Genomic DNA, 25662 nt, shown 5'->3' on the forward strand with positions numbered 1-25662 from the left:
CCTGAGCCTCCTCTCTGTTGAGGGAAATAAGCTCTTTTTGATGATATGACTCTTAGCTGCACTAAATCACAGACTGAGAGACCGATCACCCAAAAGAGCGGAGAGAACACACCGCCACGGACCCAGCTAAAAAGAAAAAAACAATTGGTAAATACTTGGGGAGAGCAAAGATCACCACAAGAAAAGCCTCACAAAAGCAGAAAGTACCTGGGTCACCGACTCCCCCTGTAATTAAAAAGGAACAAAAATGGAATTTCCCCTGTAAGTATAGAAAAGATCTTAGCTTCTATTTTGATGGTTCAGATAGGAATTAATAAAGAAAAGTTAAGGAAGTCTTACCAGAACAGCAATTGAAATAACATAATCAATCCAGGCTAGAAACAACGGCGGTACAAAACAATAAACAGGAATGTTAGTAGGGATGCTATACCCGGGCGGCACGAGGAGCGCACTAGATACGGTAGGTGCACTTCTCAGCAAGGCGTCCCTGTGTGCACTTTCAGAAATGAGTCTTTGTGTACAATCAGCAAAGCGTCCTTGCGTACACTTGAGGGAATAAATCCAACACAACGGAATGGAGTCAGAATCCACAAAAGAACACTGGAATTGAAGAAGGAAACAGTTCCCAGTACTTGGAGTCAGCTGGGAAGGTGAGGAAAACCAGGTGAAGGTGGTGGTAGGTAATTCAAGACAGAAGTTTCTGTACGGGAAGAAATAGCAGAAGGCAATCCAGTGGACAGGCAGCGGGATCTGGTACACAGGCGGGCTAAAGACAGTACAGAATCAGGAAGCAAGCAAACCGTAGGACAGGCAAAGGTCCGGTACACAGGTAGGCAGAAGACAGTACAGAATCAGGAAGCAAGCAAACCGTAGGGCAGGCAAAGGTCCGGTACACAGGTAGGCAGAAGAATTGAGAAGTCTCAAGGCAGTCCATAATTGGAAAACAGGAATTGGTACACGGGAAGGCAATGATTAGGAAGGCACAGAAGACGAAACTTCGGATGCCGGTTGCAAAGTTAATCAGAAGCAGCGTCCTTCCTGCTGCAGTGCCTAATATACCCAGGAGGCAGAGCGCCGTAAGCCCGTCAGAGCTCACGTTCCGATAGTCGGAACTACACGCAAAAGGTAGGTTTCCTGGGAGTTGTAGGCAAAGGCTGGGTTGTCGATACCTTTGATGTTGTTGAGCCCAATCTCCAGGGTAACCGCCACCGAGAGAAGTAAGGGGCTGAGAAACGTCGGATACTGTGGCGAAGCGTCACGACTTTGGTAGGTACCTTGAAAGTGGTCTGTTTCACCTGGCGTGATGAGGAGGCGCGCGGGTCATTCAGACCCCGATGTGTGACAGGAGGTGAACCTCTTCGTCACGGCGGTAAACAAGAAGCTTCCTCAGTACGCCTCCAGAGGAGGTCTGGGGGCCTCCTCTCTGTGGGACGCTCTCGAGATTCCATGGCACAACATGAGAGCTTACGCCTACCCGCCTCTTCCCCTGGTTCATCGAGCAATTTGGAAGTTGAAGAGCTCTGTCGACTGTTCTCTTCTACTGATAGCTCTGTGGTAGCCGGCCAGGTTTTGGTTCTCAGAACTTCAGCACCTGTCGGTGTGTCCGACGATCAGGTTACCAGTAACTCCCGATCTTCTTCACCAAGGGGAACAGCAGATGTGGCACCCCTCCCCACAATCGCTCAACTTGGCAGCATGGTGCCTGAGTTCACGTCTCTAGAGCATTTGGGTTTGTCTGCGGATAACATGCGCATTATCCAGGGGCCAGGAAACCCTCGACCAGATCCCAATACAAGAGTAAATGGCTCAGGCTCTGTCATTAGTGTTTGGAGAAAGAATTGGACCCGAGGGTGGCAACGATTGACACGGTGCTGTCCTTCGTATGCTACCTAGCAGAGTCAGGGGTTCATGTTCTGTCTTGCAGGACTTATCTCTCGGCGATTTCCGCTTACCTCTCTACAGACCGGTGTTCTTATTCTTTAACTAACCCGGTGGTGAAGAGACATTTTGCTGGCTTGACACGCATCTATCCTCCGGTTCGTAGTCCGCACCCGCCTTGGGACCTAAATGTAGTCCTGACGGCACTGTGCCATAAACCCTTTGAGCCAATGGCTACGGTTGACCTCAAGTACGTGTCCTTGAAAGTGTCCTTTCTGGTAGCCGTTACGTCAGCGAGGAGAGTGAGTGAGCTCCAGGCATTGTCGGTGGAGCATCCTTTCTTGGTCTTTCACAAGGACAAGGTAGTCCTTCGGACGAACCCAGCTTTCCTACCAAAGATAGTGACCGAATTCCATCTGAATCAGTCGATTTCCCTTCCGGTCTTTTTTCCGAACCCTGCCTCGGAGGCGGAAAGGGTTCTACACTACATGGATGTCCGATGAGCTCTTATGTTCTACCTGGACAAGACTTCCGAGCTTCGGAGCTCTTCCCAACTGTTTGTGACCTTCGGTAAGCCTCAGGGCAGGCCGGCGTCTAAGGCATCTATTTCCAGATGGATTACCGCCTGTATCACAGAATCTTTCACCGTCCAAAAGCTGAAACCTCCTAAAGGTATCCATGCACACCAGGTGCGAGGCAAGGGAGTCGCGGTTGCTTTTCAGAAGTATGTTCCGTGGGAGTCCATCGCTAAAGCGGCTACTTGGGCCTCCCCATCTGCTTTCTGTAAGCATTACTGCCTCGATATGAGCTCTAGAGCTGACGCTCAGTTCGGCCAGGCTGTGCTGAAGAACCACCTGTTTCAGTAAGGGGTATTTCCATCCACCCATAGTTCCTGTAAGGAGTGCTCGGGAATCTCCCATAAGTATGGTGGAAAGGGGACAGGACGTAGAAGTATTACCAGGTTACTCACCGTAGTGACCACCTTACTCCTAGTCCATAGTGCCCTTCCCTCCATACGCCCGCCCGCCGTCCGCTCTGATAAGGTTCCTCTGTTATTGCTAATGGGTCTTTGACCCTGCGATAGAAAAGGACTGATGGGCGATGCGCGGGGCGGAGCCAAGGTGGGCGGGGTTAAGGCCGCGTGCCGGGCCTCGTGCAAGAAAGAGAGGAGGGAAACATTTTTGAAAAAAATTTGGATGCTTTTTACAAAGTGCTCCGGTCCCGTCCCACAGGACGGAGAGATGTCCCACAAGTATGGAGGAAAGGGGACTATGTACTAGGAGTAAGGTGGTCACTACGGTGAGGAAGCTGGTAAAACCAGGTCATTAATGTCACAAAAATCCTCAAAGCTGTTAATGGTTCTTTGCAGACAAATATGGGTTCTGTCCAGAAGTATGAGGTCGTCCTCACATGCCATAAAAAATGAACGGGGTGGGCCCAAGGTTCGATGGAAAGGAATTTGTCCTGAGCCAAATAAGGATAGAAATCAGAAATATATAGATTAACAGTGCGGGCGCCAACACACAACCCTGCCACACCCAATCGAGCGTCAGTATTTCCCTTGTTGTCATCCCTGATTTCACCAAACGAACCCTGAGAGAAGAATTCCTTTTGCCTCGTTTTTATTTACTCTTCATATGGCAGACCAGTATTAGTTATTGGTGCAGGATAAATCATTTCCTCCTAAATTAATCCATAGTCATATCTCTTGGTTGGGGCATGCCATAATCTTGAGATTCTGGATCTTACGGTTTACAACATATGATGACTGCAGTGGATCAGTACTCTGGCGCAAATCTACTGATAGTAATATCAGCAAAACTGAAAGAATGTGCTTCACTTCTAAAAAGGTTTGCAAACGCTAGACTTGGGCACTGGAAATCTGTGCATGGAAGCCTGTAAAAGTAAACTGGAAGCAACTTCATAACCCTGTAATGAATGAAGCAAAGCAAAAACAAAGAGGTGATGGCAGGAAGGTTTAGACGGAATCTTAACCACTGGCATTTATTTATTTATTTATCTATTTTGGTTGGTTGAATAATCAACCTTTCAAAATTACAACATATTATTATGCAAATGCCAATAAAAAAAACTAATTAAAAAGATTTCATCAATACATAAAACAATCATATACAGTCTTGAACATTATTGCAGAATTCTGAGAACATAGGCATCAAATTAAGAAGACACACAGAATGAAAAAGGGGAAAAGAAGTACAATAAACTACAGACATAAAACCTTCATGAATCCATAGAGGGATGATTACCTCTCTCTTCCCCCATACTCAAAATCCCATTCAGTGTCAGCTCCCAGAGCCTCTGCAATAAGTATTACATTAATTACTCTGGTATTACCCTGTTAACAAATTGGACCAGTGCTATCTGTATCGAGCTTTTGGAACTAGACAAAAGATGAGCCCAAATTTCCTCCCTAGTCCGAGGTAAAAAGGAGTAGCAGCACTTGTCAAACAATTTATGCCGAAGCATACTCAAGACGGGACAGTCAATTATCAAGTGAGACAGTGATTCGCTTTGGGTAGGATCCTTACAATATCGACAATAAGTCTCTTCTTTCGAGATAAGACGTCTCCTTCCTAGAATCTGCCAAGTGGCGCATAAGTTTAGTCGAATGCGCAGCATTTGGGATCTCACGTTACCAGAGGGGGATTTCACTAAGTAAGGTTCCATACAACGCATTGTTTTATGCTTTAGCAGCATAATACCACCGTCCACATAGGCCATACATTGGTTACGAGTATGAATCCAGTCTACACGAAACAATTTAAATTTTGCTTTAGTTGGGTTCAAAATTAATAGTTCAAGTGAGATGTCCGCCTCAATTCACGCCTCCAGTACGTACTCAGTCCATTTTTTGGAGAAAGCAAGACATGACGAAAGCAGATGATTTGCGAGAATATCCAATATGTTCAAAGAAGAGGCCCCCAATATACATTTTCTATATAAAGAACAACATTTCCATACCACTTGAATGTACAAAGAAATGCTGCCCAATTCGTGCCGAAGTCATGGTAAAGGTGTAGATTGGGGGAGCCTTAGTACATTTTCCCAAAAGGATGCTTCACAGTGGTCCCAGTACCATCTTAACTTTGGGAGTCCTGTTTCCGCTCAATAGGAAATAATAGGCACCACTTTTTGTTGATAAAAACTCATTATATGAGTTACCGTCAATTTCCCATATCTGGCCAGCAACATTCTAGCTTGAGAAGATAAGGAACGCATTTTTGCGTCCAAAGTTTCTGGCACTCGGGGCAACCCTCCAGACCATCGTTCTTCGCCTGCCAAGCCATTGCAGAAGGGGAAAGACCATATGCAAATCAGGCTTGGTCCCACCCCAAAAGGGGCAGTCCAGCCCGAACTGCTAGGTCACATCCCTTCTGCACGAGACCACAAGCATCCCCAGACATGTTTTGGCCTTGTTGGGCCTTGTTGGGCCTCATCAGTGAGGAGTAGCTTGGGTCTCTAGGCCCAGCAGGCACAGGACCCAAGTTCCCTGGCTATGCAAGCCAGAACTAAAGCTGCCACTCAGACGTAGGGTGGTCAGACCTCCCAGGGTAAGCTGGCACTGTCCAGGAATTGGGCCTCCTGTTCCCACATCATGAGAGTTTTTTTTTTAAATGTAAAAATGGTGTCCCGGTTTTGGTGAATGGGACGGTGTTTAACTACTTCAAATGTTTAACTACTTCTGTCTCGTTCTTGTTCTGGCACAGTCGGGAGATTCTATCTGATCACATTATGCCCTCCCCCCCACATCCCTGGCTCCCAGAACCTCCCATGAATCCAACAGATTCAACCAAAATGTCATCAATTTGCTAATCTTTTCCCGATTGGAAAAGAGCTTAAGATAGGGGTAAAGCTCTACTTTCTAAGAGAAGGATCTCAGGTATTCTGGTGCTGGGTGACCACTGACACATTCCCAGCACACTTGCAGGAAATGATGAAATCTTCACATTCGACAACATTTATAAGCAAAATAAACATCGTAATAGTTTGGGAATTTTGCAGTTTAATTTAAGCCAGACCTCTGCCATCGTTGGATGGGCCTGAGCCTCAACCTTTCAGGTGCCAGCCACGTGAATGAACGGAGTGTGCCACAGAGCCAGGTTGGGAATTGAATACATATCACGAAATGTAATAGCAATCAGAGCAAAAGCTCATTATTAATATGCAGGAGCCTGCTGTAAATACCGAGCATGGGAGCCAGGGAGGCGTGGTCCTTCCTTTATGTTTGTGACTATCCCGATTTTCTATCACCCTACAGTCAATTCATCAAAATTATAGCTTCACTGGGTAGTTCACCGTTAGCCATTGTGAGCAAAGAAAATAATGACATTTTGCTGGCATATGCTTAAAATAGTGTTGAACGTGTGTCATCAATTTAACCCAGAACTTCCAATCAAGCATGAGATTGAATGCATGAACATCAAGGCCAAGCAGTTGAACAGGCAGTGTAATGAAGCATGATTGCAAACTAAAATCCCAGCCCCAGAATACCTGAGAACCTTCTCTTAGAAAGTAGAGATTTACCCCTATCTTAAGCTCTTTTCCAATCGCGAAAAGATTAGCAAATTGATGACATTTTGGTTGAATCTGTTGGATTCATGGGAGGTTCTGGGAGCCAGGGATGTGGGGGGGGGGGTATAATGTGATCAGATAGAATCTCCCGACTGTGCCAGAACAAGAACGAGACAGAAGTAGTTAAACATTTGATGATGAAATATACCAGTTAGTTTGTGGAGCCAGAGGGCATTCTTGGAAGAGTTGACGGCTCAGATGTCTGGCAGGACATTACATTTTTCTGTCTTTAGCAATACTTGGGTAATAGACAAGTACTTTAAAGCGATGACCAGATGATGCGTTATAATTGGTTATGACGTTTCTATTAGCGGTAATATGAGCAATGTAATAATTTATTAATTATGAATTTGATTCTTGATATTTGCCTTTTCTTGTCTCCTTATTTGTGCATATTTTTATAACTCTTGTAATTTTTTGAGCATACACATTTTGTTTTTAAATCATGACATACTTCTAAAATAAATACATTAAAAAGCAGTATCACCTGCTGGCTCACCCTATGAGAATTAAAGCCTATGAAATTCAGTGTGTGGTCTAAGCTCACATCTGGACTGTAGCATCTGCACGCTTCTACTTGTGCACCTGTGAACCTCTGTGTGCATACTGAAAATCAGTGTGAATGGTGGGTTTAGCAGAGCAGTCTTGACAATACCATATTATTTCATGCTAGCGCTATGAGAGTCAGTACTCGTACAACGTCCCTATAGTAGAAAAGTTGAATATAGGGGATTTACCTGTATCTATATCACTGAGATTATACATTTATACAAGTCACCACTATATCCGTGGCACACTGCCAAGTAAGCTACCAGCTCAGGAAGATACATTGAACAGCTCCTACTCCGAGCTGCAACAAAGCCAAGGTATTCTTACTTTGTAGGAATTCTTCCCACATTCAGACATTTATTCTCGTTTTTGACTTTGTCACCTGGGTGTGATTCCTACCTTAAAATATTGAACACAATTTCATGGTCCTGGACGAGCCCCTTCACCTACCCATGCCTCAGTCCCCTTGTGAGCCAACATCTGAAGTGTTTAGAAACATTCTGAGAATCCTTTCTTTCAGGTTCCCTCATTCTTGCTGTATACTTGTACTGCCTACTTCTGTATGTTTTTCACTCTTTTCCTTAGGTTCCCTTGACCATTGTTCTGTTCTTGTCACCCCCGCCCCCTCTGCCTGGTTGTTCCCTGCTGTGTCCTTTTTCTTTCAGGTTCCCTCGTACTTACGCTGTTAATTGGTTTTGTTCACAGCTACTTGAATGCTCTTCTTCTTTGCCTCTCCGAGCCCATCATGTATTTTACACTTTTGTTCTGGTCTGTTCGTATGGACTCCACATATGGTCTCTGTGCTCTCTCCTTTTTCTTCCTGTCCCATTAATGGTGGCACCCTGTGGGAGGCCCTCCTGGCCCCCTTCCACTCCTCTAAGATCATAATTAATGTTTACCTAAAGGGCACCGTCTTGGTTCAAGGCTCTCAGGCCAACCTCCTCCTCTTTGATAGACGCTTCCTGCGCCTTATCAACTTCCTCTCCTTCCCTCTCCTCTCCTGGTGTCCCTTCTTTCCCTCCACCGGCTTCCTTGCCTCCTTCCTCTGCCACCTCTCAGGCGGCTTCATCCTCCTTGGCTACCTTGCCCTCTCCTTCTTCCTCTTCTGCCCTCCCTCGGGCTCTTTCTACACTTCCGCAGAGAGAACCTCTGACATGCACCCCTCCCCAGAAGTCTTTCAAGGGTGGCAACCTTCTCCACATTGCCACACTCAACTCTCTCTCAGCTGTCAAACACTCCTCTGACATCTGCCGTCTCCTGGACAAACTCGACCTTGATGTTCTGGGTCTCACCGAGACATGGTTTACGGCCAGATCTGTCACAGGTTTTGACACTCTCCTCCCTGATGGCTACAAGATCCTCTCTGCGCCCAGACCCAACTGTCCCGGCGGGGGTGTAGCCTTGATCTCGCGTCTTGAAACACTTGTGTATAGGCGTGTTATAAATGCCATATCATATCTTCCCGGAGTGGATCCCTGCCTCTATCATTCCTATGCAGGCCTACTCCTCCATCGAATGTCTGGTCTGCAGGCTCTCTCTCTCTTCTGGCTGCTCTCTCACTGTGGCTACTATCTGCCGTTCACCTGGTCAGGTAACCTCCTTCCTCTCTGAGTAGGTTGACTTCTCCTCCTGCCTTCCGGCTTTGACCAATCAACTCCTCCTCGGAGACCTCAACATCCACCTGGATGCTTCCTGTCCTCCCTCTGGACTCTTTTGCAATCTCTGAGACTCTCTTTCTCTATTCTTTCCTCTGGCCCAACTCACTCTGTATGGCACACCCTGGATGTTCTGATCTCCTCAGACCTCCCCCTCTCTATCCCTCTCACCACTCCTCTCTCTTGGAGTGACCACTTTCTCCTCTCCTCTCATCTTTCACTCTCTACCCCAGAGGCCGAGCCAACCCCTACACTGCCATCCACCTTCTCGGTCATCCGACCCATGAAGCATGTGTCAGCTGAGGCTTTCGCCGACACTTTCTCTCCCCCTCCTGCACCTCTGGCTGACTTACATCCTGACACAGCCCTTTCCAACCTCCAAAGCCAAGTGCAACTCTTGGTAGGGCTCAGACCTCGTCACCCTTAACCGCAAGTGTGGGATGGCTGAGAGGAAATGGCTGGCATCTTGTGCATCCTCTGACAAACTGGCCTGCCGCCTGTTCCAAAAGCAATACCGACTCTCTGTCCACACTAAAAAGAGAGCCCACATCCAAGCCCGCGTCTCTGCGGCATCCAACAACTCGGCCAAACTCTTTAAAATGTGCAAGGAGCTGGCCAATCCTGTTGCAGTCTCTACCTCTCCTGTCCCCTCCCAGGCCCTCTGCAAGGCCTTGGTGTCACATTTTAATTCTAAAACCCAGGACATCCTGTCCACCCTCTCGTCCTCTCCTCCCGCTTCCTCTACTTTCTCCTCTACCTCTGGCCCCCCTGTTGCCACCTCTCCATCTTTCTTATCTTCCTTTCCTTTGTTCACTCCTGACAATGTTTCTAGACAAGTCCAATCTATGAAAGTCTCGTCAAAACAGGTTCTTCCCTGTTCATCCAAAACCATCAAGGACCACATTGACACCCTCGCTCCAGCCTTGACCGTCTTTTGCAACGACTCTTTTGCCACTGGAACCTTTCCTTCCCCCTGAAGCACTCGCTTGTGCACCCCCTCTTCTTAAGAAACCCTCAGCCGATCCCTCCTGTCTGGCTAACTATCGCCCAATCTCCAATACTCCTTTCCTGGGCAAACTCTTGGAAAAGCTGGCCATCTCCCAGCTTAATCTTCACACTGAATCTGTTGGTTGTCTCCGTGACCATTAGTCTGGCTTCAGAGCAGCCAGAAGCATGGGAACTGCTCTTCTGAACATATGTGAAGACCTGCTTTCTAAACAACCAAACCCAACCGTGGGAACTTCATCGAACACTGGCACCTTAAGGTAAGGCCATACAATGAAATAGAAAGTGGTACCAGGATAGCGAGAGAAACTAGAGAGAAAAAGGCAGAAGGTTATGAGTATTAAATCATTATTTTTATTTTATTCTGATTTAAGTATAAAAATAAATATATATATATTTTCTCTCCCGTTTCTCTCGCTATCCTGGTATCACTTTCTGTTTCATTGTAAGACCTGCTTTCTAACCTTGATACTAACCACCCATCTGTTCTCATCCTACTTGATCTCTCTTCTGCGTTTGAAAATGTCAACCATGCCATCCTGCTCAACCGGCTCCGTGATAACCTGGGTATCACTGATCAGGCCCTGGCCTGGCTGGCCTCTTTCCTCTCTGACTGACCCTCCCAGGTCCAACCTGCGTCCTTCCTCTCCTCTATCTCACTCTCTACCTGTGGTGTCCCCCAGGCGTCTAATCTTTCTCCCTGGCTGTTCAACCATTACCTAGCACCTCTCGCTCACCGCATTGCTGCCCTCTGCTCCAACTTTCAGTGCTATGCGGATGACACTCAGCTCACTTTCAGGCTCCCCTCTGTCGCCTCTTCTCCCTCTCTCATCCCGGATTGAATGTCTGCAACTCTCTGAAAATATCTTCCTACTCAAGCTCTTCGCTCCCACACCTCCAACTCCTTGAGGGTCAGTCGCTTCTCCAAGCAACGAGCTGGGGGTAGATCACTCTCCGCGGCAGGGGCCTCCCTCTGGAACAGCCTCCCTGCCTCTCTGAAACTTGAGCAGAACCATCTCTGGTTCCGGAAGCACCTCAAGACCTTCCTCTTTGCTTCTGCCTTCGCTCTTCCTCTCCCCTGCTGATCTCCTGTCCGATACTACTGCACTGCTCACCTGGCTACCCTCTGAACTTGGGTCCAGGTCCCTGCCCGCCCAGTTGCACACCCACACTTCCCCCTGGTATCCCCTGCACTTGTGGTCTGTATCTGTAACCCTGCAGTCCCCTTTCCTTATTAGACACTTGTTGGCTGCACTACTTGTTGCATTGATTCCATGTCCTGCACTTGCCCATCCTTCCTCCTCCCCAGCACTTCTCCCCTCCCCGCTCCCTTGCACTTGCACAATCTCAATGTCACTAGGCCTAGTAAGATTGTTGTTTTTGTCTTCCCTCTGTCTCCCCTCCCTTGCCTCCTCGCGCCTTGAAACACTTGTGTAATGGCGCGTTATAAATGCCATCGAAGTGGGCTCCAAGTGGACTGTTGGGCTGTCCGGAATTGCTGTGTGGATCGGCTGTGCCTTCTCTTTCTCTCGAACAGCCGTGTGCAAGAGGAAGCTCTGTGTGTGCGAAATGCCGAACTCGACAGGACACCAATTACTAGTCTGGTAGCTCCGCCCCCCGCTCGCAGCACCCGGCCCCCCTGCAGCTGCCGACTTCCCTACTTAGCCCGTGCACTAGCGCATCGCGCGTGCGCATCGAAGTGGGCTCCAAGTGGACTGTTGGGCTGTCCGGAATTGCTGTGTGGATCGGCTGTGCCTTCTCTTTCTCTCGAACCGCTGTGCGCAAGAGGAAGCTCTGTGTGTGCGAAACGCCAAACTCGACAGGACACCAAGCAATGAACTTTAATGGACTAGACTTGGCCTAGCTTCTCCTTTCTTCCTTCTCAATTTGGAACTACTGCCGCGCCATTGCCGCAGCAGTTTAAAGGAGTCTCTTGTGTTGTGCTTACACTGTATCCAGAAACCTAATAGTATCCCTTTTCTATTTTGTTGCAGTTACTAGTCTGGTAGCTCTGCCCCCCGCTCACAGCGCCCGGCCCCCCTGCAGCTGCCGACTTCCCCACTTAGCCCGTGCACTAGCGCATCGCGCGTGCGCCTCGAAGTGGGCTCCAAGTGGACTGTTGGGCTGTCCGGAATTGCTGTGTGGATCGGCTGTGCCTTCTCTTTCTCTCGAACCGCCGTGCGCAAGAGGAAGCTCTGTGTGTGCGAAACGCCGAACTCGACAGGACACCAAGTAATGAACTTTAATGGACTAGACTTGGCCTAGCTTCTCCTTTCTTCCTCCTCAATTTGGAACTACTGCCGCGGCATTGCCGCGGCAGTTTAAAGGAGTCTCTTGTGTTGTTCTTACACTGTATCCAGAAACCTAATAGTATCCCTTTTCTATTTTGTTGCAGTTACTAGTCTGGTAGATCCGCCCCCGCTCGCAGCGCCCGGCCCCCCTGCAGCTGCTGACTTCCCTACTTAGCCCGTGCACTAGCGCATCGCGCGTGCGCATCGAAGTGGGCTCCAAGTGGACTGTTGGGCTGTTAGGCAGCAAGGCTGGGAGCGCGGGACAAGTGAGTTCTTACTTTCTTCTATGAAATTGGTATCTCAATTTTGCACGTCTGGTTTAAATGGTATCAAGTTTGCCCAGTGGGCGCCCCATGAAATCGTCTCCGGCTAAAAAAACAAAAAAAAGTCGCATTAATAAAAAACAAAATGTCACTGCCTAAAGAGGTTGTGAAAAGTGATGTTCCTGGAACGAGTGTGTGCACTGCCTTAGCGGCACTTTGGGGTCCAATTACCGATCGGGACCTAATAAAACATGAGGTAGCATTTTCATATGCGCGTGCACAGGTATTCGCAGCAGCACCAGATGGGTCTCCCCCAGCTGATTCTAAACTCCCGAATAGGAAGCCCTCACCCAAACCTGACCGTAAAAGCTTTTTGAGTATGCGCATGGACACTGTAGTCTCTGAGCCTGTGCATTCCATTGACGCTACCCCTTCCTCCCCCTCTGACAACTCCATATTAGCACCGGTGGTACTTGCTGCCCTGGAGAAACGGGTGAGGTTATAGGTGGGTCCTTCAACACCAGTTACCTTTCCAAGTTCCAAAAGAGCTGATGTTCACATTCACTGCAAAGACCCCATACATATGGAGGGCGTAAACAGCTCGCCAACACCTCTTTCCAATGTACGCCAGTCTGTCCCCTCTCCTGCCTCTAGTTCGTGGCCGTCTTCACCTGCTCAGCCGCCTTCCCTCACCCGGGCTGTACCTGGTATTATCTCAGTAACGGATCCCCTGTTTTTCCCCCCCAAAAAGGCCTCGAATAATCCATTGGGCTTTGACATGCTGAAACCCACAGGTGACATGCAATCTCTGGAAGCATTTTACCCGGTACTAACAAGAATACTTAACTTGTTGGATCGTGGCCATGAGTACACGCACTACGAATTGAGGGATTGCAAAACAGCACTTACAGAAATCCTAATAAAAATAAATAAACTAGAGGGGTTTTTTTTTGCAGACAGTCTCAGACTGGGTGGTGACGGACATAAACCACAGAGAAAAGACGAGCTGTTCAACAGCTCTGTCTCGACCAAAACAGATGTGTTAGAAATTCCAGTGAATGAATCTACTATTAGGAATGCCCCTACACTCACCTATGCATTCCCGCAATCCTTTGCACAAACCCTGGCTGCCCCAAGACCGCCTACTACATGTCATATCCTCTCGCATGCGCAACTATGTACGGAAGTAGCACTTCATGCGGAAAAGTTGGAACAGCTCCTATTTTTCGTGCAACCCAGCCAGGTGGAGGAAAAAGCAGGCCCGTCTCATTCCTGCTTGGAGGGAGGACAGGAACTCTATCCAGACAGCCCCTCTGTACTAACTAAACTGTTTGAAACCACCAGCCAAACTGACTCCTATCTTGATAATATTACTTCTACTCCTGATACCAGGCAATCTATTGTTGAGAATAGTCCCCTGCAACTTCCTGAGCGGTCCTTTATCTCAAGGAAGGAAAAAAGGCTATTCTTCCGTGCTTTAAAAAGAAAAGCTGATCGGAAAAAAACGGCAAAAATGTGCCAAGACGAATTAATTCCTCCCACAAAAATGAATGAAAAAAACAAAATAAGAATTGAGAACAAGAGTGCAGGGAAGACACTGAGCAAGTCTGCTGGACGGAAAAGTCTTGGAAATGACTTGGACACTGACGAAATAATTCCAACCAAACACACAAAAAAAGTGCACCTCCAAATACCCCGTTCTGGGAATGAGGAGCTAGAACACCCCTCATCTCAGATGCAACTACCTAACTTCTTTAAACCTATTGATAACAAAACAACGCAAATAGGTAAGGTAGTTGTGTCCCCTTCCATCATCAGGGAGACGGTGACAGAGATGGCGATCACTGATGTGATGACCATAGAAGGTGACGATGACATCGAGTCACTTAATCCCTGCAATGATCGAGAGACTGTGACGAAGTCCTCTCCTATGTTAAACAAATTGGGAGTAGGTGATAAGCAAAAGCAGCTGGAGTCAGTGCCAGAACGGGTTGTGGCAGACCCGTAAGAACTCGGGGAAGCAGCAGAACAATCCACTACTATCCTAGGATGGGAAATCATATCATTTAAGAATGGCATAAAGCGACTTAATCGCTCTGCCTTGATGCAAGCCTTCAACCGTATACCTGGTCTGCGTATGTTGCACTCGAATTATATCGAATGGATAACCCTGCCACCCATGCAAAACCATTGCATGGTATGTAAGGTGCAATCGGCCATTATCACCAACCTCCTCCTGCAATACATGGATGAGTTACGTTTTATTGGCCTAATGCTGTATCCGTTCGATTCCAACGATGATGCTATCTCATTTAACGAAACGCCTCTGGCGTCTGGTCCGGCGGAATTGCCAAAGTCGGACATTGTTGATTCTAAAAGCGCCATTAATGCTGAAGTGATTGCACAACTTGTAAGTCTATCTAATACTAGTAAGGATTGGTCATGGTTAGCCGCCTTACAAAACACTCGAAACTCAGCCATGTCTAACATTCCCCAGTAAGTAGCCTGCATCCCTCTCCATCCTATCTTGGAATTCATGCGGGTACAGCAATCTGAAGTTATGGTTTAGTAAGCCGCATGTAGGATTGGAGTGTGATATTATGTTATGTCAAGAAACTATGTGTACATACGATCTCGTGTTGCCCGGTTTCAATGTTATTCAAACTCATGCGAAACAAGGCACAAGTGGTCGGCCGTATGGGGGTCTGGCGATAGCCTTGAATACCAATCTAAATATATTGGTACTGGATGTTTTTAAAGCAACTGTGATGATGGCTGTACTAATTTTGCTCAAGGGTTCTCGGCTAACTCCTTTTCTCCTGGTTTCCTTATATCACAACCCTAATACGATCAACCAAACATGTGCATTTCAAGAGCTCAATACTTTATTTGATGAAATCCTGGTTCGTCATCCCGCATGTGATATTGTATTAGGAGGGGACTTCAATGCTTATTGTATGAAAAGTAACTCTACCCCGTTGAGCTGTGGGAGTACTTACCAAACATGGCATAGAGGCAGATTGTGGCAAGAATATTTAAAATCCTGGGAACTTGACATTATCCCGTTTTGTACTAGTGACAGGTGCTACACCTGGAGAAGAGGGGATAGATCGACATGTATTGACTACTTCGCCATATCGCGAGGTTTGCAATCGTATTCTGACAACATAGCAATATATGATCCCGGTTTTAGTGACCATTACATGATCCATCTAAATCTTCATTGTGACATGATGCACCTGCACATGGACCCTCAGCAAGGGTTTATAGAAGGGGACCGTCCTGGCCTGTCAATTTGATGGGCCACTAAACTTTGTGATAAGGTGAACGACATGGTTTCTGCACGTTTAACATTGCATCACAGTTCTGATTTCTATTCTAACAGTCCTATTAAGGAGATTACTGTGATATCTAGAATAATAACGGAGGTAATTCAATCTCTCCAAGTGCATGCACCGCTCCCCGAAGTAAGATCGTCGCCGATAGCCCTGAATTTTATTCTTGAAGCAAAAAGATCAAAGAGGGCGGCCTTGCGGAGTATTTTTAAAACCGCTCCCACATGGGGGGTTTACTTATCAGAGAAAAAAAGTGTTCTGAACACCTATCAGAACAAATGCAGATATCACAGACATTTTATGTATAATCAGGAGAATCAGAAAATGTCTAGTACACTCTGCCACAGAGACAGGCGCTCCACTTGGAGTTTGCTTAGGGCAGGAACAACTGTACTCTCCTCTGATCAATCATCATCTATCTCTGCGCAGACTTGGAGAATTTACTTCGAAAAAAAGTTTGCCCTCCCATCAGCATTTGTAGAAATCGTATATAAATGGACCTGCCTGGCATTACCCTCCTTTCCACTCTGGGATATTTCGAGTATTGAAGCTGCAATAACTGCCCTGAAATACTCAAAAGCAGCAGGCCCAGATGGGATTCCTCCTTGTGTTCTTAAACGCCATCCAGCTTTGTGGGCAGGGATCTTCAAGAAACTGTTTGATAACATGTTGACAACTGTGTATACCCCACCGTCATGGCTAAATTCCATCATTGTTCCAATTTATAAAAAAGGAGTGAGGTCTCAGCCATGCAATTTTCGTCCAATAGCGCTAATTGACACAGCTGCTAAAGTGTTTGCTAGTTTGCTTTTGGGGGAACTACAAGCAGTGATTAGGGACCTTAAGATCTTGTCTAAGTATCAAATTGGTTTCCGTGCAGGAATGGGGACCCCTTTAAATGCTACAATTATGGCGCATTTATTAGCTAAACACAAACTTAAGGATTCTGGCCCACTATACATAGCGTCGATAGACCTCACATCCGCCTTTGACTCAGTTGTACGATCACTTTTATGGAAAAAAATGGCCGCTATGAATATACCACAATACATCATACAATTAATATCCAAGCTCCACACAAATACCACCTATTTGGTAAGGGTAAATAACCAAGGTGCTACAACACATCCAATAAAGATCGCCCTTGGTGTGAAGCAAGGATGCAATTTAGCAGCCACCCTTTTCAATCTTTATTTATGTGGCATCAATGACATTTGGAATACCCAGATCTCCTATCCAGCAAGGCTTGGATATCTCAAAATACAATGGCTAGCCTTTGCGGATGATATTGTAATATTTCATCGTACGCCCAAAGGCATGCAGACCAAATTGGACTTGTTCGCATCTTACTGTCTGACTCACAATCTGAAATGTAATGTGGAAAAATCCAACAAAGTAGTATTTAGGAATCGCAAGAGAAAGAACATCACACGCAATTGGAGAATTGAGAATTTTCCCCTAACCATAGTTCCTCAAATTCGCTATCTTGGTTATACCATAACTGATTCCCAATCGCTGGCAATGTGGAGGGAGATATTACAAAAAAAGCTGCTCCCCTCGCCACGCAAATGCGGATGGTATATCTGAAGTTTTGTAAATTTTCATTGCTGCCACTTATGCAATTTTACATCTTAAAAGTAGAGTCGGTTATCCTTTTTGCTTTAGATATGTGCCTGGTAAACATTAACACCTACCTTGACCAACTAAAAGGGTGCATGCGGAAGGGGGTTTTGAAGTTGGCTAAATCCACACCAAATATTGTAATAAGGCAGGAACTTGGTATTACTGCCTTATCTGCACGCCGTAACTGGCGTTTACTGGCTAATTTTGCCAGAATGTTATATCCACCTGCAAATTGTCTTAATGAAGATTTGGGCCAACTCATGGTCGCGTCTGAACGATCTTCCATCACGATCTATTATACACAAATGATTCATTTATTTGACGAAATTGCACTTGTACCAGCTGACCTCGAATTTAGACCTAACCGTGTAAAACATCGTATTATAGAAAATGACTGGTGTAAAACGTTAGCGGGAATGGCGGGTCTTGAAGGCTACAAGGAAGTAGTTAGTTTTTGCTCTTCAAGACGGCCCCACAAACCTTATGTAATCCAGTTTCCCTGTAATAAGGCTAGGGAAACCTATTTGCGATTTAAAATGAACCAATCTCTTACGCTAGAAAGAATCAGTGGTTGGAAACTGCACTGGAAAGTAGAAGCGCAGTTAGGATGTAGGTTCTGCAGGGATGGTTCGATTCAAGAAACCTTGAAACATCTGGTTATATTTTGTACATTTTTTGAGGCAACACGTGAATTAACAATTGCAACTGACTATATATTAACTGAGGCAACTAGGGAATGGCTTTGGCTAGCTTGCATGTGGGGGACCCGCACGAGCCTTATATTAGCACTGTGTAGACTGCTAGTAACTATAAACAATGAACTTGAGAAGATGTTTCACAAGAAAGACGAGCAGCCTAGCTGCTGAGGTTAATAAGAAAATACTGGTACTCTGCTGTTTCTATAAAGCACATTGAGCTACTGCTAGAATATGGTATGTTAATCCTTGGTAATTCGGTTTGCTCCATTCATAAGCCCTCCTAGAAATTGGATTCCTTTGTTAGTGGTTGAAATTAATATGGTCATTTCGAATTTACTTGCAAGTGTGACAATGAAGTTCCACCATTTTGTGTTGTCTACCGCTTGAACCCTTGTAAAAATAGGTAAATGAGAAGTTGTTGAAATTGCGTTATTATGATGGATAAGAAATGCATCACGTTGACTTATTGTCCTGACTTAAATATATATAACTCTTGCCTATCACGTAAATGGAATAGTACATGAAAGGAAACAAATTGTCACATCGATATTTTAGAGGTGATACATAAAAATGTATTTTTATTGTTTATTAATAAGAAAATATATTCTTATAAGATATGTTGAATTGCAGAAGTGAAACACAAAAAAATGTCTTCCTACTGTATAATAACAAGAAAAACTTAATTTTTATGAAAGTTGTGAAAGTTTGTTGATCAAACTAATAAAAGAACGGTTTGAATAAAAAAAAATAAAAAAATGCCATATCATATCACCAGTCCTTGCGATACAAAACAATTGGACCCTAATTTTAAGCCAGAAATCCCCTTTAGGAGATTATGATTGTGGTGTTGCAACAACAGCTTCTTTGTTCTTGGTTGTTAGAGGTTGTGCTGTGTAGGATCTGATAGCATCCCTAAAGTGACCACACAAACATACACCACAACAGACAAGCAGGAATTAGGGTGTGTGCTTCACCACTTCCAGGACACCCCTTCCCTGAAGCCGGCAATACTGACACTCACCATCACACACTTAAGAGGAGTAAAGGGGTTGCTAAAAGCAGTCTAGCCCTGTGTCTGACACCTATAGAAAGGAACCACACAGGCACACACACACATTCGCCTGCACACACACACACACACACACACACACACACACCACCTCATCAAACTCTGACCGACCTGCCACGTCAGCCCCCTCACAAACCTAGTCTGGAAGGTGATGGGGAGGGTTGTTAGTTTTCTGACACCCAGCTAGGACCGCCTTTACGAGGGAACCCTGCTAGGAATCCTCAGCCCACTGAACATGCAGACCTTTCCCACAGCATACAAGCAGGGACCATTCAAAAATATCCTTTGACGCCACTGGCGCGCACCCCCACACACCTGTGAGGAGATGGAGGGTGCCCCTATAGGCACTCTAGTTCCTATTGGGGGAAAGGAAGCTAGCAGTTCCCTTTGATTGGATGTCCCACTCTGTATTTCATGATGGGTACTCCACCCCCTTTTCACCCTCAGGATGAGGTGATTGGACATAATAAGGTGGTCTGTGTTGCTATCTCTACAAGCACACCATTGAGTGGGATAAACTGCGGCCCAGCAGCCCTTCTCACATCATCATTCATATAATTGCCTCTGCTGGCCACAATGTTAAATGAGAGAAGACAGGACCAATTAAATGTAGGAGATGCCAGCCAAATGGAAAGACTCACTAAATAATAAGTATTAAGACTTGTAAACTACCAGCCACTTTCCCCAACTGTCCTTACTGCCATCCGTGTAATGAGGCCCATAGGCTTAACTGGTTACATGGAGAATTACAGAATTACAGTATATAATTACAGTATCAGAATTACAGTATTACAGTATATAATTACAGTATCAGAATAACAGTATTACAGTATATAATTACAATATTAGAACCATAATGTCACACTTCAAGGCATAACATAGATATAGTATAATACAGGCAGTGTAGTCCGAGGCATAGCATAGTTATCACACAGCACATAAGAGAAGAAAGTCGTGTAAGGTGGGTGAGGTGCTCAGTGACCTTGGGGCGGATTCATGGTTAGAACTTATTGAAGACCCAAGTTTTGATGAGACTCCTGAAGCGCTGGTGGGAGTGTTTGTTTTTGATATGCATGGGGAGGGATTTCCAGATTTTAGGTGCAGCTACAGGAAAGCTGCCCACCCCTGCTCCGGTGCTCTTGAATCTTGGGACGAAAAGGTGTGTACTAGAGCCTGATCTGAGGGATCTAGTGGTCTTTTTTTGAGTGACAACATTGTTCAGATATGATGGGGCCACGTTGGTGATACGTTTATGAGTGGTAATAAGAGTCTTAAACATGATTCTAGCTTTAATGGGTAGCCAATGTACTTCTCTCCTGATGTGGGAAATATGATTGTTTCTTTTTGGCCCAAAAGCTGGCCTTCGAGCTTAAAACAATTGCATTTTGTCGAGGTTCGTATTTGTGGTTCCTAGTAAAAGGATATTACAATAGTCAAGTTTCGATAGAATGAGGGCTCGAGATAGGGTGAGGCAGTTTGGAGGGGTAAGAAATTGATGGCTGAGTGCAATGAGTTTAGGAGTGTAGGCGGTAGCCGAAGCAAGGCTACTGATATGTTTGCTTGTCGTAAGGTTGGAGTCTATGTGGACGCATAATGTTTTGACATGTTTAAGTATTGGGATGGGTGTGCCATCGATGGTAAGGGTTGTGTAGTTAGAATGGAGGGTTTTTAGTCAGGTTGGAGGACCTACTATGAGGATCTCTGTTTTTTCATCGTTGAGACAAAGACTGTTTGTGGTCATCCAGTTTTGAATAATGGCATAGATCTTATTAATGGTGGCTGAGTCTGATGGGTATGAGGATCTGGGTGTCATCTGTGAAGTTAGTGTAGATGACACCCATGGCATCCAGGGCTGCAAACAGTAGTTTAGTGTATGCGTTATAGAGGGTGGGAGAGAGGCATGACCCTTGGGGGACCCCTAGGGGAACTGGGATGGGGTCGGCAGCCTCAGCACCGATGTAGACTCTTGAAGATCGATCCGCTAAGAATGACTTCACCCAAAGAGTGGCTTCTGTGGAGAAGTTTAAATTCTCTGGGAGGGCGTTGCTTAGCTTGTCGTGGTTGACCAAATCAAAAGCAGCGGACAGGTCAAGTAGGAGAAGGATACACATTTTCCCCGAATCTCTTATGCTGTCCACCTGGATTTTGAGGTCTAATAAGGCTGTTTCAGTACTGTGCTTAGGACGGAAACCAGATTGTCTGGCTCCTAGCAGCAGGTTACTCGCAAGGTAATCTTGGAGTAATCTTGAGGATAAGGCTATCTTATCCACTCATTTCAGTCGAACAGGAATGGTTGTGATGGGTCGGTAATTTGTCTGTATGGCGGGGTCTAATGAAGGTTTATTAACCAAAGGGATGACCCATGCTTCTTTAATGCTGGCTGGCACAGAGTTGGTATTGATTGAAGCATTAACGAATTTGGTAATGATGGGTGTTAGAGTGGGGGCACAAAGTTTGACTAGGCGAGCCGGGAAGCTGTTGCCTTTACAGTTGGACGGTTTCAGGGTGGAAATAGTGTTCAGCACCTGGTCCTGGGAGACATTGGTGAATCTGAATTGAGTGGTGTTTTTCGAGGTGCAGGTGTCCTGCACAGGTGTGGGTGGGTTTTTGTTGGCCAGGAGGTTCCTTTTAGTTTGGATTTTGTTTCGCAGAGTGAGGATTTTGGAAGCAAGAGCGTTTTGGATGGTGGGACACCAAGCTTTGCTAGCATTAGTGGGGGTGTTGGCGGAAATGGGGGCTTCCAGGTGTTGGATGAGGCATTAGCTATGCGGGAATTCAGGGAGTTCTATATCCTATAAATCAGCAGTGCTATAACTGCTGATTTATAGGATTAGTTTGCTATTAGAAGTAAGTTAGCTGAGTTGGGGTCTTTTTGTGTGAGTGCTCGAGCGCTCTTCTGTGGTGGCGAAGAGCAATGAGCTCTTCATTAAACCAGAAGTTGGTTCGCTTGGCGTTGCAGGGTGTTTTGGGGGTGAGCGGGGCAACTGCGTTAATGGTGGCTTTTAGACAGCCGTGGTAAATTTCGGCGATGTTGTCAGGATTGGTGAGTGCAGTGGGATGTGATTTGAGGGAGTCAGACAGTAGAGGAGTGAGATTGTCTACTGTGAGTTTACGTGTGTTTCCCTTGTGCACGAAATAAAGGCTGTGCGAGAAGCACTGATTGTGATCTACAGACCTGTTGTCTTGAATGAAGAACGCATTTCAGGAACTTAACACAATGTGGTTAAAGAGAAGGAGAACTTGAAGGACCGGTCTAGGAACCTTTCCAGGTTGGGAAAGGATTGAGGTAAGGAGTCATTTGTACGTCCGGGGTGGAAGAGAGACTGGCATATAGAAGTTTTACAGTAGCTCATTGGCACCGCCCTGGCCTCAGAGCACATTGAGATCTTAGCTTGACTGTCCGAGGGTGACCTCTAGGGAGGAGCGTGCAGCGCAATCTGCATTCCCGGTTAAATTCTGTCTTCCGCTTGTGGATGAATTGGGCACTCACCACCACTCCCATACTGCACTCACTCCACTGGCTGCCTGTGGGCAAGAGGATTGTGTTTAAATCTCCCTCCTTGGTCCAGCGGGCTTACTATCACCAGGGGGCTGATTACCTTCAAGACATGTTTGTTCCCTATCTTCCCGGGGGACTCTACTCGGGCAGTGCTTGCTTAGTCTCGGTTCCTAAATTGCTTCTTTCAAGGGTGGGAGGGCCGCTTTTTCTCAATTGCTGTTGGCAATTTGTGGTATGCCCTGCTCCTGGCTCCTAGGTGCACTCACCCGCTCGCTGAAGACACTCCCATTTTTGGTTATTGCTTTGTCTCATTCTGGCTGTGTGCTTGCTAGCGCCAAGCTGCCCTCGGGTGAATGTGTGCTATATAAATTTAGCTTATAAAAGCACTAGCCGCTGGTCAGTAGTAGTGAACTCTTGGCCAGTAAGAAACGATGTGCTGTCTGCATGTGGAACCCTGAGGGGGCCAGCGACTCCTTATGCCTGGCTAGTATCTTGCACCTTCATTTCCACCCCCCATCTCTTACCTTTTTTCCTTGGTTATACTCCATGGAGCGCACTCGGGACCGCTGGGGGGCTGGAGGCCGACGCGCAGTCTTCTCTGGTGCAAAGTTCAGGTTCTTGGCGATCTTGACCATGACGGACAGCTGGACGTTGGTCCTCAGGTGCATCCGTGAGAAGGTCTGTCTGCACTGCGGGCACACGAAGGCCCCGGCTGGTGCCTCCCGCCAGTGCCCAATGATGCAGGCCCGGCAGTAGCTATGGTCACAGTCGATGGCCACCGGGTCCTCAAAATAGCTGGTGCAAAGCGAGCACACCGTCTCGTCCTGCAGCTCCCTGACGGGGCCCACGACAGCCATGATGCCTGTGACCGTCACCACGCAGAGATACGCAGGGGCAGAGTTGGCAGCCTCTGGCTCTCTCACAGAGTAGTGTAGGATCTGGCTGTCTCTGGCGTGCAGGATCCACAGGTCTCCTCCGTCTCACAGTCAAGTGATTTGCAGACCTGTTGTTGTTCCTGTATATAGAGGCGGGAGTGTCATCGCTGAGCCCCAGGCATTTCTGAAAAGGGAGGGAGCCGAATGAATCCAACGCTGGTTACATAAGCTCCCCGGGGCCTGAATGCGGTCTTCCCGGTTACTCAGAATAAAGGCATCTCCCTCCACTGTCGTGCCTTCCTTTGTGCACGCGTCCAGGTGATGTAAATAGCACCTTGTTGCCGGATGCTGCAGGCGGGATCTAAGCGGATGACGTTCAGGGAAAAACAAACAGTTCATTGTGAGCCTGGGCACACGGCACTGCAGCTGGAGGCTCCTTATGCACACCGCAAAGCAGCAGCTTCCCTCACACATTCCAGCTAAATAGACACCAGTGCCCTGCACTACCCAGAACAGGCACACCACCAGCAGGAGCAGCGGAGGCTTTCCCTGGGCAGCAGTGATAGCATGCTACTTCACAAGTGCAGGGCATGTCTATAACAGGCAACGGCACTACCTGCGACCCTCACACATTCACACTAGATAGACACCGCTGCCCTGCACTACCCAGAACAGGCAGGCACCACCAGCAGGAGCAGCAGAGGCTTTCCCTGGGCAGCAGTGATAGCATGCTACTTCACAAGTGCAGGACATGTCTATAACAGGCAACAGCACTACCTGCAACCCTCACACATTCACACTAGATAGACACCGCTGCCCTGCACTACCCAGAACAGGCACACCACCAGCAGGAGCAGCGGAGGCTTTCCCTGGGCAGCAGTGATAGCATGCTACTTCACAAGTGCAGGGCATGTCTATAACAGGCAATGGCACGACCTGCGGCCCTCACACATTCACACTAGATAGTCACAGCTGCCCTGCACTACCCAGAACAAGCACACCACCAGCAGGAGCAGCGGAGGCTTTCCCTGGGCAGCAGTGATAGCATGCTACTTCACAAGTGCAGGACATGTCTATAACAGGCAACGGCACTACCTGAGACCCTCACACATGCCAACTAGATAGACACAGCTGCCCTGCACTACCCAGAACAGGCACACCACCAGCAGGAGCAGCGGAGGCTTTCCCTGGGCTGCAGTGATACCATGCTACTTCACGAGTGCAGGGCATGTCTATAACAGGCAACGGCACTACCTGCGGCCCTCACACATTCACACTAGATAGACACCGCTGCCCTGCACTACCCACAACAGGCACACCACCAACAGGAGCAGCAAAGGCTTTCCAGAGGCAGCAGTGATAGCATGCTACTTCACAAGTGCAGGACATGTCTATAACAGGCAACGGCACTACCTGCGGCCCTCACACATCCACTCTAGATAGGACACAGCTGCCCTGCACTACCCAGAACAGGCACACCACCAGCAGGAGCAGTGGAGGCTTTCCCTGGGCAGCAGTGATAGCATGCTACTTCAAAAGTGCAGGGCATATCTATAACAGGCAACGGCACTACCTGCGACCCTCACACATTCACACTAGATAGACACCGCTGCCCTGCACTACCCACAACAGGCAGGCACCACCAGCAGGAGCAGCGGAGGCTTTCCCTGGGCAGCAGTGATAGCATGCTACTTCACAAGTGCAGGACATGTCTATAACAGGCAACGGCACTACCTGCGACCCTCACACATTCCAACTAGATAGGACACAGCTGCCCTGCACTACCCAGAACAGGCACACCACCAGCAGGAGCAGCAGAGGCTTTCCCTGGGCAGCAGTGATAGCATGCTACTTCACAAGTGCAGGGCATGTCTATAACAGGCAACGGCACTACCTGCGGCCCTCACACATCCACTCTAGATAGGACACAGCTGCCCTGCACTACCCAGAACAGGCACACCACCAGCAGGAGCAGTGGAGGCTTTCCAGAGGCAGCAGTGATACCATGCTACTTCACAAGTGCAGGGCATGTCTATAACAGGCAAGAGCACTACCTGCGACCCTTGCACATTCAAACTAGATAGACACCGCTGCCCTGCACTACCCAGAACAGGCAGGCACCACCAGCAGGAGCAGCAAAGGCTTTCCAGAGGCAGCAGTGATACCATGCTACTTCACAAGTGCAGGACATGTCTATAACAGGCAACGGCACTACCTGCGGCCCTCACACATTCCAACTAGATAGGACACAGCTACCCTGCACTACCCAGAACAGGCACACCACCAGCAGGAGCAGCAGAGGCTTTCCCTGGGCAGCAGTGATAGCATG

General features: G+C 47.2%; 1 protein-coding gene across 1 annotated transcript in view; it reads right to left on the reverse strand.

The window, feature by feature from the left end:
• LOC138522001 (E3 ubiquitin-protein ligase TRIM7-like) overlaps nucleotides 1-23719 on the reverse strand; it is a 39052-nt gene extending 15333 nt beyond the window's left edge. Inside the window, exon 1 of the mRNA XM_069635192.1 lies at nucleotides 22983-23719. Within this exon, the coding sequence (XP_069491293.1) occupies nucleotides 22983-23315 (333 nt within the window). The 5' untranslated portion in view covers nucleotides 23316-23719. The remainder of the gene's footprint in view (nucleotides 1-22982) is intronic.
• Between the last annotated feature and the right edge of the window lie 1943 nt (nucleotides 23720-25662).

Source organism: Ambystoma mexicanum, chromosome 13 (assembly GCF_040938575.1).
Source record: "Ambystoma mexicanum isolate Mex_15411 chromosome 13, UKY_AmexF1_1, whole genome shotgun sequence".
Classification (NCBI taxonomy): Eukaryota; Metazoa; Chordata; class Amphibia; order Caudata; family Ambystomatidae; genus Ambystoma; species Ambystoma mexicanum.